The 12,242-nt window shown below is 45.2% G+C and overlaps 1 protein-coding gene across 1 annotated transcript in view; it reads left to right on the top strand.

Annotated features, from left to right (window-relative positions):
- Window positions 1-11,809, top strand: part of LOC146812912 (natural killer cells antigen CD94-like) — a 139,277-nt gene extending 127,468 nt beyond the window's left edge. Inside the window, exon 5 of the mRNA XM_085615226.1 lies at window positions 11,543-11,809. Coding sequence (XP_085471352.1) covers window positions 11,543-11,690 — 148 coding nt within the window. The 3' untranslated portion in view covers window positions 11,691-11,809. The remainder of the gene's footprint in view (window positions 1-11,542) is intronic.
- Window positions 11,810-12,242: the final 433 nt, after the last annotated feature.

The raw sequence follows: 12,242 nt of genomic DNA, 5'->3' as shown, positions 1-12,242 counted from the left end.
GGGGAACTTCATCAGGGCAACTTGTGGATACAATTAACTGCATATGGTCCTGGAAATCCCTAATACAATTCCATATTCCGAAACTCCGTATTCAGAAACCTGTTCGATAAATGGTGACAATGGTCAAGCGTCCGTATGGTCACAAAAGTAATCTGGTACAGTGTATTGCACTTGGACTAACCGGAATGCTTACAGGTACGATCAATCCTGCACAAAAAGACCGTAACAGAAGTTTGTGTGGTCATAACCTTTGTAGGAAAGAAAAGGAAGGTTACAACCACACAAACTTCTGTCACAGTCTCAATAGCAGGATGTATCATACCTGTAAGCATCACGGTTTGTATTAGCTTGATACCCCTGCACCTTCACTTCCCCCACACTGCGCTGGAGACCAAGCACAGGAACTACGTCATAGCAGGCTTCCCACACATGTTGGGGGCAATTGACTGCACATATGTACTACTTGTGCCCCCTGCTGACACTGTACTACTGTGCTACTTGTGCCCCCTGCAGACCCTAGGGACCTCAAGAACTTCCGGACCATCTCTCTACTCCCGTTCCTGGCCAAGGTCATCGAGAAGATCATCAACAGACAGCTAACCCGATACCTTGAAGAAAACAGAATCCTGGACCCTTCCCAGTCAGGGTTCCGCAGCAACCACAGCACCGAGACCGCCCTCATCGCCGCCACCGACGACATCAGGACCCTGTTGGACAATGGGGAGACCGCAGCCCTCATCCTCCTGGACCTTTCCGCTGCCTTTGACTCGTCTGCCACTGCACACTACGCGCACGCCTCCACGCCGTAGGGATCCGAGACAAGGCTCTGGAATGGACCACCTCCTTCCTCTCCGGCAGAACACAGAGTGTCCGCCTCCCCCCATTCCGATCCGAAGCCTCGGAGATCATCTGCGGAGTACGCCAGGGATCTTCTCTCAGCCCAACACTGGTCAACATTTAAATAGCCACGCTCGCACACGTCGCCCGACAGCACAACCTCAACATAATCTCCTACGCCGACAACAGTCAACTGATACTCTCCCTCACCAAGGACCCCATCACCGCCAAAGCCAACCCTCACGAAGGAATGAAGGCCGTCGCTGACTGGATGAAGATCAGCCGACTGAAGCTGAACACGGACAAAACAGAGGTCCTCATCCTCGGCTCCAACCCTTCAGCCTGGGACGACTCCTGGTGGCTGACGGCACTGGGGTTAGCCCCGACACCCACCAACCACGCACGCAACCTGGGAATCATCCTCGACTCAACGCTCTCCATGACCAAGCAAGTCAGCGCCATCTCCTCCTCCTGCTTCAACACCCTCCGCATGCTCCGCAAGATCTACAGGTGGATCCCGACAGATACAAACAGTCCCCCAGGCCCTCGTCAGCAGCAGACTCGACTACGGAAACTCCCTCTACACGGGAGCCCCGACCAAGCTCATCAAACTACTGCAACACATCCAAAACGCATCGGCACGACTGATCCTTGACATACCATGCCACGGCCACATCACCCCTCACCTGAGAAACCTGCACTGGCCCCCGTCAACAAAAGGATTTCCTTCAAGCTCCTCATCCACGCACACAAGACTGGCCCAGCCTACCTCAACAGACGACTTTCCTTCTACATCCCCAACCGCCAGCTCCGCTCCGCAGATCTCGCACTCGCCACCATCCCGCGCATCCAAAGAACAACCACCGGTGGGAGATCCTTCTCCCACCTCACCGCCAAGACCTGGAACACCGTCCCACTGAGGCTACGACAGACCCAAGACCTGCTGACCTTCAGGAGGCTACTCAAGACCTGGCTGTTCGATCAGTAGAGGCCCCCCACCCTCCCAGCACCTTGAGAACCTCACGGGTATGTAGTGCACTCCACAAATGTTTGATTGATTGATTGATTGATTAATTGATTGATTGATTGATTGACACTGCCCACAAACACCGCAATAGAAACCACACGCCTCCATCAATGTGCAGGCAAAACTGGACCACCGGGGCCTGTTCACCAAAGTCGTCGCAAACTTCCCAAGCAGTATGCATGATTCCTACATCTTCCGCAAGCACCCCAGCTCTGGTCCCTAGACCAGTCCCCTGCCCAGCGATGACTGCCCGACCCTGCGCACCCAGGCCTCAATGCTCACCTACCGCCACCGGTGTGTCTCCAAGAGGGCCCATCATGTGCCAGTGCAACCTCCTCAGTTGTCGCTGGATTCCGCATCACAGACCCCCAGCACACCCTGCTGCACCACGCCGTGTAGTCATGTCTGTGCAGCCTGCTGCCTTCGGCGCACACTGCGGTCCAGCAGGGATCACAATTCAAATCGAATCTGGATTGGCAGGATGGCGTATCGAGGCCTACGCATCATCTCAGGCTGCACACCTGCTCAGCTCTGGTGCCACTAACTCAGTGCAACGCAAGTCATCGCCACGTGGCAGGAGGCCCGTGCCGGCCGAAGTGCCTCAGCCACCACCAACTCTGTGCACCGCAAGTCACCGTCTCATGGCGGTAGGCCAGTGCCGGCCAAAGTCCCTTGGCTGCCGCCAACTCTGTGCACCTTAAGTCATCGCCACACAGCGGTAGGCTCGTGCCAGTCAAAGTGCCTTGGCTGCCACCAACTCTGTGCACCGCAAGTCATGGACCCTTTATGATTGAGTCTCGTGGTGCAGTCGCCATCATGTCACCTCCGGCAGTGGGGAATGTGATGTGGTAGAGCCCTAGGCCCTAATGACCACACGGACACACTCAGATAGATAGTGGAAATTGCCTCGAGCACGTGCGCCTAGTCTGTTTTATTGGCAGGGTCACATGTCCTGTGTTGGATGGGTGTGATGTGGGTGTACATCAGCCCTCAGGGAGTGGCTGTGGCATGCTGACAACTAGACCTGTGATCAGCAAATCATCACAGGAAAGACCTGGGACATCTAGCATTGTCGTCCCCCCCTGTACGCGTAAGCAGAGTGGGCTGGTCTGGCGTATGCCAGTTCAGCATAGGGGTGTGAACAATGACCCCGGGGCTCTGGGCGTGGCTCTGTTTTGGGCTGGACAAGGAAGTAACTAATGTGTGTGTCTCTATTGTAGTGTCGGCACCACCCGGACTGAAATTGGTAATGTTGCACCCTGTGACTCAAGTCCCACAACATGAGCAACATGGACGTAAGGGGGAATCACTGACCCTACTTTCATCCATACTTCCACACTTGAATGATCATAGACATGACACATCTGTGTGAATTTGAGTGTTTAATGCACATTCAGTGGAGTGTTGTAGCTGGAGCAGTACAGGGCCATGCAAACTCCACTTTACATTGTTGCCCTGTGGAGGACCAGCCAGAGTCCTTTAGGGAATGACAAGTTCATCAGAAGAGGAAGAGTTCAGTCCGCAGTCAGATTGCTGTGTCATTGGCAGCCAAACAGAATATGGCAGTCCATGTCGAGGTCCAAAGTGAGTGTTGCAGAGTGTATCGGGGACAGTGGAAGGTGATGATGTAGAGGGCAGAACGAAGCAGAAACAGGGCATATGGCAGAGATGAATGCTACTGCGTCCTGCTTACCACTGAGGCAGAATCTTCCGCACCTTTGTCCTCTGATGTATCATGTGCCTCAAATGTGGGTGGTGTTGTTTTGTCTGCATCTCTATATGGCAGTGACACATCAGGGGCCGGAGGTAGAATATCTGCCGCACTGTGTGGCACTGACACTTCAGGGGGCGGAGATGTGGATGGAGTGGTAGCAGCAGCATGCATCCGCACTAGGCCTTGTGGCAGCAATGCCATGATGAGGGTGTGCAGGGCATGGAAGAACCCAGCTACCTTTCGCTGGTGTGCAGCTGTGGCAGCTGTTCTTTCCACCTGCATCCGCTCCATGTTCTCCATGATCCTCCGCATGTGACCCACCTATGACATCTAGTTTTTGGATGCCATGAGGTCGAACCCCACCCGCACCTGTTCAGCCATCTTCTCCTGGCACCCCAACACACGGCGTTGGAAGGCCATGTGTTGTTCGTGGGGGTCCTGGGAGGCAGCCGTGGTGGTGGGTGCTTCATGCTGTGTAGTCTGTGCAGAGGGTGGGGTCTCCTCAATGTGGCTGGGCTGCCCTGCTCCTGGAGGTGGGGTCCTGACTGGGTGTCCATGAGCTGTTGGAGGGCGTCGGTGTCAAAGAAGGGGAGGTCCTCTTCGTCATCAGTGAAGAGTTGTTGGGTCTGCTCTGCAGGAGGTGTTGATTCTCCCTCTGCAATGTGAAGGGGAGCTGCAGTTTAACATTGTGTTCACATGCATGTTGACGCATTGTACATGTTTACATACAGACTGCATGAGTGTGTACACTGTGACTGTTTGGGAGGAGCTGCCTATTTGATGCGGAACAGTGGACATTGCGACAACATCACGGATGTGTGTTTGTGCTTGTACATTATCAACTCACATTTCCCTGCTATGCCAAATGTGATTGGCCAGTTTCTACACACAAGCGGCACCAGTTGTGTCCTCTGTTTGGTTCTGAACGTGTTGCGGTGTGTACCACATTGTTGTCAATGTTGATGTGCTCTGAATGTTATGTGTGTGTGCTGCATTTTGGGAGAGTCGCCCCTGCGGCTCTGATTTTGCTGCCCCTTATCCCTTTCATACAGTGTGCCTTTGACTTCTTTGCTTATACAGTGCTGAGATGTTGCAGACTTGGGTACATTGGGCTCTTGGTGGGAGTTGGGAGTCTGGGGCATGGTTTGTCTGAAGATGTGTTGTTGACGTAAGGGGTTGTTTGTGCACGTGGATGTGTCAGAGTGTGACCTGCTCCTTTACGGATGTGGTCAACACTCAGCCACCTCAGTGTTGTGGCGGGCAACTTTTCATGATATATTGACTGCAGCAATGCTATTTGTCGTGCTTTGTCACTTGCATTGTCAGTGTTGCTCACAGACACACCACTTTGCTGGGTTTAGCACATGTGCATGGGTTGGTTGTGAGATTGGTGGTGTGTGGGAAGTGCCCCCTCTGGGCACATTATCGACGGGAGCCTACTTGCTGTTTCTAGGTGTGCTGCAGTGTGCCAAGGGGTCAGGAACATGATCCAGAGTCATTGTGGATGTGCACTGTGCTATACTTAATTGGGAATGTGTGCCATTGTGCCCATCTCCCCCGTCACCCCAGTCCCTGGTAGTTACTCACCCTGTTGCTGTTGTGTCAGGTCATGTTGAGCAGTGTCCGGTCCCCAAACTCCTGTCACTGTCTCCACACTGATGACTGTGGACACCATTTCCTCCATCTCGTCCATCTCCTCCTGTGGCGCTGGACTTCCACTTCCAGTCTGCATTGCTGCCTTCTGGTTGTTGCTGAGTTTCTGCTTGATTTTGCACTTCACATCATTCCAGCACCTCTTGACCTCTTCCATTGTCCTCTTCAACACTCCGACTGCATTCACCCTGTCCACGATGGACTGCCATATTCCAGTTTTTGTTGCCAATGGCATAGTGGAGGAGATGACAAACAGTAGTTGATGGTGTTCTATCACCTCAGTTATCAGGATCCTGTTTACCTGCGGACTGAACCGTGTCTTCCTCTTCTTTTTCTCCTTGCCCATCCCTGACCCCGAGGTCGGAGGCTGGTCCTCCATGGGGCTTGTGGGGTTCTGGTTGTCCTCTGTACTTGCTCCGGCTACCTCAATTGTGCTTCATAGTTGTTTTAGTTTTGTTTGTGTTTTTTTTAAACTTTTATGGTGATTTTTCCCACTCGACGTGTGTGAATTGCAGGCCTGGGGAAGATTATCGCTGATTTTATTATCGTGGTTGGGCCCATCGCAACTTTTTTCATGTTCGGGTTTAGATTTTTATCGCCGTCTCTGTGACTTTATCGCGGACATTTGACTCGTTATCGGGAAACAATCGCATGTTACCGCCATGTTGTGAATAGGATGTTAACACAGAGTTATTTTCCCACAATAGACAGTATGAAACATTGCGTTAGCCGATTTTTCCCATGATTATCGCACGTTCTTGAGAATATCCCCCTTAGAGTGCTCATATAAACTAGTACTTCTGATAGACAAAAAGTGTCCTAATGCTTTAAGTCAAAACACTTACTAAATACACATGTACAAACTAACCTAGTAACATATTTAATTGAACTCAATGATTCCTTTTTTCAGTAATCTTGCACCATTTACAAAGCTAAAAATGCATATGTAATCCTAATTCAGTTGTCATGTAATCTGCAGGTGTCTATTCGGGACGCACCTCTTCACCTCCACGTACTAGAATTGTAACATCACCTCTCACAAAACTCTTATATTCTTTTTGACATTTCATGATTTCTGCAAAAATTCAACAATAATCAGTTAAAAAAATGTAGTTCAGTGCAATGTTTTGATTCTGATCAGTAAACGTCAAATATTGTTTTCAGATCCTCTTACAGTTTCTATTCTTGAAGATCTTCAACAAATTCCTATGCAGTATTCACAACAGCAGTTGACCTATCACAGCTTCGCACTCTGTTTTGTTATCAACCATTCCAGCACAAAAGTACGCAGCCGACCTACCCCATCGCAGCACACTATGACGTATGATCTCGTTTCTAGCAGCACTTCACCCTCATTTGCAATTTCTCTCATACACACAACTTTGAAACTTTTTCAATGCAAAGTAGGCAATTCTTTGTCTGTTCTGCTAAGAAAAATCAAGGAAAGTCGCCAATCGCAATATTAAGGTTTTGACACTTTCTGACTTTTCACACAAAAGGATTTTGCAAATCGGTAGTGAAACCTCGACTAGTGGGAAATCACTTGAATCAATGTAGCTTCACTTTTTGCGCAATCAGGTTTTACCAACATGAATCAATAATAGTACAATAGTACAATCAAAACAGTTTATTAATGTCCCTATCTCAATTTGTGTAGTTGATGCTACCTCACTACCTACACAACAAACCTTTGGCAGACAAGAAAACCAAAAACCATTAAGAGTTTTCTACACTATCACAATATCTGTCTATCCTAGGATCTTAGATTACACCAAACCTGAAAACTCTGCAATTTTTAACATAACTAATAACAGGTAAATTCATCAAAATCATTTACTGCACATACCCCAAATGACTCTTTTTAATTACAACAATAATCACAAATCATGATGCATCGCCCTATTACTCTCACACCCCTTCAAAAAAAGCAACTGCCTTCAGAAATCACACCTTGTCAATCCTCAATTTCTGAGCATTGGGTGTTGGGATTCTGGCATCACTCTAACTTTGACAATTGTTTATAACTCCTCTTCTCCAGATGTAAGCCGTCACTCTGCTACCAGTTTCTGCTGGAGTGGAAATCAATTTAAATAAAACACTTTAACAGCTCTATATCACACCAAAACAGGGTAGATTCCAACTCCACTTACTTGTGTAAGGTTCCTCTCACTTCTCTGTGACAGACATTTGCTGTCATGTATGAGAAGCTGTACATCACAAAATCAAAAATCAATTACTATTTCTAAGTCCAGTCAAAAGTGAGAGTTTTATTTTAAGGGTTTTATTCTCATTAAGAGGTTTAAGATTTTCTTTTTCTCCTTATTCAATTAGTCAAAAAGGCATGAATTGAACTACTTAATGGATTGTAAAAATGTTGGTTAGTACAAGTCCTCAAATGAGTAATACAGCGTGTCCCATAAAGGAAAACAATCCCTACACTAACAAATGGGGAGAAAATGTGTTTTAGGAGAAACACATTAAGAGTTCAAGTTCAAGAGGCAAGAGTGAGTGTGAGCATGAAGCACAAAGATAATTAATCAATATCAGCTGAACTTTCCTTAAAGACAGGTTCACAAAACAAAATAATCATGCAGTAATAGTATTGACTGCAATCACCAGACATGTCAGACAGGGTTGCACATCAGCATTCAGCCATCATCATAAAACTGTTTTCATTTAGTTTCAATGTGGGCCAGCACCAAGGATAAGAGTATAAAGTGTCTCAGTAATGAGGTTTGGAAAGAAAGCATGAACAAAGTGTGTGTTGCCATACTACTATAGGAACAGACATTAAGACAAATAGCTGTAAACATGTTGTAAATCTTTCTGTATCTTCTCTTTCCTTCCAACCAGTGGGCTTTCGAGTCTTCTGGAGAACCGAGTTGTCCGCTTCTTTCTCACATTCCTTCTTACTAGGCTTACTAAGAATTACCTTGAAATATGAAACAAATCTTAAAACTAGAATTACTTGTGAGGCCTCTTAATTCTTTGACCTCCTTTCCCGTGGTTATGAGCACATTCTAATCTTCTAATGAAATTAATTGTAAGTTAGGCTAAACAATAGACTTATGTGAAAAAGAAACATTTGCTGCAATGAAAATTATTCAACACCAAATTTCTTCATTATAAATCAGAAAAGAAATAGGTCAATCTATTAACATTCTCTATTCATACATTGTATTTAATGTGTGAAATAATATGAATTCTATTAATGATAAAGTTTTTTTAGCAAAATATTTCAAAACATTATTATTATCAAGTAATTTCTATATTGGGGTGTGGTGTGAAGCTGAAAAAAACATGTCAGGGTAAGGTCAACTGTTAAGCATTTTGTGAACATCTTAGCACATTCAATGTTGATGCTAAGATAATGAAACTTGCTTTAACATTTTGAGGCATTGCACTAATAGATAAACTGGATACTACATTTTTGCACATTTTACCGTTGTGTCAGTACAAAATGACTTTGCACATTAATATTGCAAATGTCTCTTTAACTATATTAATTTTCCATTTTAATCAAAAGAATTATCACATGTCAAGCCATAGCCATAGAGCCTCCTCTGCAGCCCCTTAATACACCGACTAGCGCACTAAGGCTCTATTGAATTAATGCTGTACACTGGCAGAAAGACATGACCAAGCAAGGTATGGCAAACACAATAAGATGATGGACTGAGTGCTGAAACCTTTCAGATATTCACCGCCAGTCACAGATATGGGTTGAATCCATCACTGTTCTTCTGCTCAGTAAGCCACTCCAGTTTGGACCCAGCCATATGAAAATCAGTCTTGACCCTGCTCCTCATGGTAAATGTCCAGCACGAACTGCCAGGCCAGGTCTTCCCTGGATCAGAAACAAGCTTCCTGGGACAGGTTTCAGGGTATCACCCCTCATCCACCAGGCTAGCTTGAATCCAGTGTCAAAATGAGCAAGTGACCCACGTCTGGGCATTACCTGGCCACTTATGGTGAACATAGCAAATACAATAAGATGATGGGTGGAGTGCAAAAACTTTTCAGACACTCACCCCCAGTCACAGACTTGTGTTGAATCCATCATCCTTCTTATGCTCAGTAAGCATACGATTCATTTGGGCTTAGCTGGAACACTGACACCCCCATGCCAAAGTCTGTATTGAGGCGGTTCATAAAGAAGTCTGTGACCTTCATTAGTCTGGCCAGAGATATTGCTTTAAGTCAGCCCAAGTTAATGAGGTGGTTTCTGGGAGCGCACTGGGGAACAAACCACTGCCCTATTTACCTTGGAAGCAACCTCATGGGATTAGAAGGATGATGCTCTTATTGAGGCTCAATTTTTTGCACCTAAGAGACATTTCTGGCCTTTGGGATACAATTCCTAAAGAGGAGAGAATTTGCGAAATGTGTTGTTTACAAGTTCAAGATTTTAATCATGTGTTATTTGTGTCCCTAATTGCAATAAGCTAGGCGTTTTTGTTTAAGCCCTTCATACATTAAATTCAACATTAATTCCACCCATGAGGCTCATCTATTTGTCTTGTCCCCTCAAATGAAATGGTCTGTAATAGGATTTATCAATTTTGTAAAAATGTCTTGGCTGTTTATTAGGTAATTCTAATGCTATTTCTTATAATGTAATATTTTTATGGTTGTTTATTTGGTTGTATATATGTCTTAATATTTATTCTCTTGCTTTATGGAAATGCTTTGTTCTGTTTAGCTCCTTGTGTGTGATACTGAGCACTTTGTTGTTTCATTTGATTGTTTTATCGTCCTCTGGATTCTGTATAGTATGTATGATATTAGATTTTAAGGAGGCCGCCTCATACAAAGGAAGGACTATTTATTGAATGAAATGCATTTCTTGTTTTATCTGTAGTGTGTAATTTTGTGGACATCGGTAGGAGTCCCATATCATGATAAACTTGATGATGATGATAAATAGACATCCCTGTGCTGGCTCTTTTGTTGGGCCTTAGGGTTTCTTCCCTATCTCCTTGCTCAGCTGGTTTTAAATTCCAAGACCAAGAAAACAAATGATGTTGTTTTCAACCACAGCGCCTCTAAGTGTTACTCTACTGCCTACTGTCCTCCTAGGAGGCATATGCCATGGATTAAGGATTTTATATAGAGCTCGATGGAAACAAACTGCCTGCCTAAAATCAATAAATGTTTGGTGCTCCCACCTCGTTGGTTTTCCAACTCATTCATAGATGGAGAAATTGATGTTTTCCCACCAGCGGCTCGCACAGGTACGAGCGGTTGGGCGGGGGTAGGGTGGGAGGTGGCAAAAGTCGACAGACGACGGGATAAGTAATATTAAATAAATAAATAAAACCACTTACTTTGTGGTGGGTGCAAAGTAAATGATTCTATTTATTTATGCATTTATTTTTTATTATCTGTCCCATCGTCTGTCGACTTCCAGCAAGTCAGCCCAGCCCTGATTTTTCACAAGGAGAAAACATCCCATTGCATCAGGAACACTGAATTTCGGTTTTCAAAAAACAGCCCCCACTTCAAATGTTGAGGCTTTGCTTTTTGAAAAACTATAAATTGTCAACTGCTCTACTATAGCGCTATTTTAATATTTGACTGTTGAACTTGCCATCTGAAGCAGATTCAGACTTCAAGAGAAAACTTAGAATCAGTGGACGTTCTGACTCTGCTGAACTGTGAGGCGGGTGTAACTGGACATCCCATTTTAAAGCATATGTTCTGTTACTTCCTCCCCTTATAAATGTGCACCGATTCAAGGCTACTATCCATCGCCATGTGCAAGTTTATTCCCACTGCCTGGTTGCATAGTGTACTTCATCAGACAGGCCATTTTTACTGAGCAACAGATGTTTATCCTATAAGCCAATCTGATAATTACCCTCTGAAATCAGAGGCTTGATTACCCATTTCTGTCAGTCCATTCTCGGTTTCTACTCTGAAGCTTTAGAATTTTCTCGCTTGTGCCATCAGACACAGGACCTGAGATAGGGTTTTGCAGATGGGTTACTCCATCACAAACGTGATAGATATTCCATCTGTCAATGGGGCCGTAGTATAAAAGCTCTTGTAATACATTTGTAATAAAGTGGACGAGCAATCAATCACTTTAGTTACAGAGTAGCTACTCAGTGATATTACCTTGAGGTTTCGATTTCAAGTACATTTTCAGATGAAATAATGTTTGTTTTGACTGCAAACCCAATTTATGGAAACAGTTAAAAAAGTATGCATGCTCACCAAACCCAAAGCTGCAGCAATGACAATGTTACAGGCGGCTCTGCATTAGACAATACTGTTTGCTAGTTCATCTGTTCCTTTTACTCTTACAGCATTCCAGTGAGACCTGGGGAGCCTGGTAACTCCTGCGGTTCCTACAGCAACAAAGAGATCTTTCCTCTTAGGTGCAATAACAAAGCCAAGTGGATCTGTGAAAAAGAGGTGATCCAATTCGACAAGCTGTGTTTCAGCACCAACTAAAAATTCCAAGACCAGAGCTAAAAAGGTTCTAATGAATTTTTGTTTAAATCTGCACTGTTACTTTATGTGCTATTGCATGAAATGCAGCTTTTTAAATAAACTATAATGTTTATGAAGCTTGAAAATATTGAATTTCATGTTTCGTTTCGAGCTATCAGAAGTTGTTGTTTTCTTCCACTATTTAGATGTTTGTTCTTTCTGGTGGATCCTTTTGATCTATCAATGCTTTAAACACATGCCAATAGCTTCGCACTCGCATTATAAAGGCAAAACCTACTGTCTTACCCAAAGTGGTTTCTTCTGTGGTCCGCCGCTCATGCCGTCCTAAGGCCACTTCATGGTGCTGAGAAGAAGTTTTTAAACAGTGTTAGATGTGTGGCCTACAGCATCCCTTATATAAGAAATCCCACACACCAAATGCACAATCAGGCAGACAGTGTTGTGGCACAACTAATCTACAGACCTCCAGGTACCACTAACTCCCTTCTAGAGGAATTTCCTGGGACAGTAGCAACAACGGTAGCCAGTAAGGGGTTCACTACCCTACTAGGG

The sequence above is a fragment of the Triturus cristatus genome, chromosome 7, assembly GCF_964204655.1.
Source record: "Triturus cristatus chromosome 7, aTriCri1.1, whole genome shotgun sequence".
NCBI classification, from domain to species: Eukaryota; Metazoa; Chordata; class Amphibia; order Caudata; family Salamandridae; genus Triturus; species Triturus cristatus.
The sequence above is the reverse complement of the archived record's forward strand: the minus strand, read 5'-3'. Positions and strand labels throughout refer to the sequence as shown.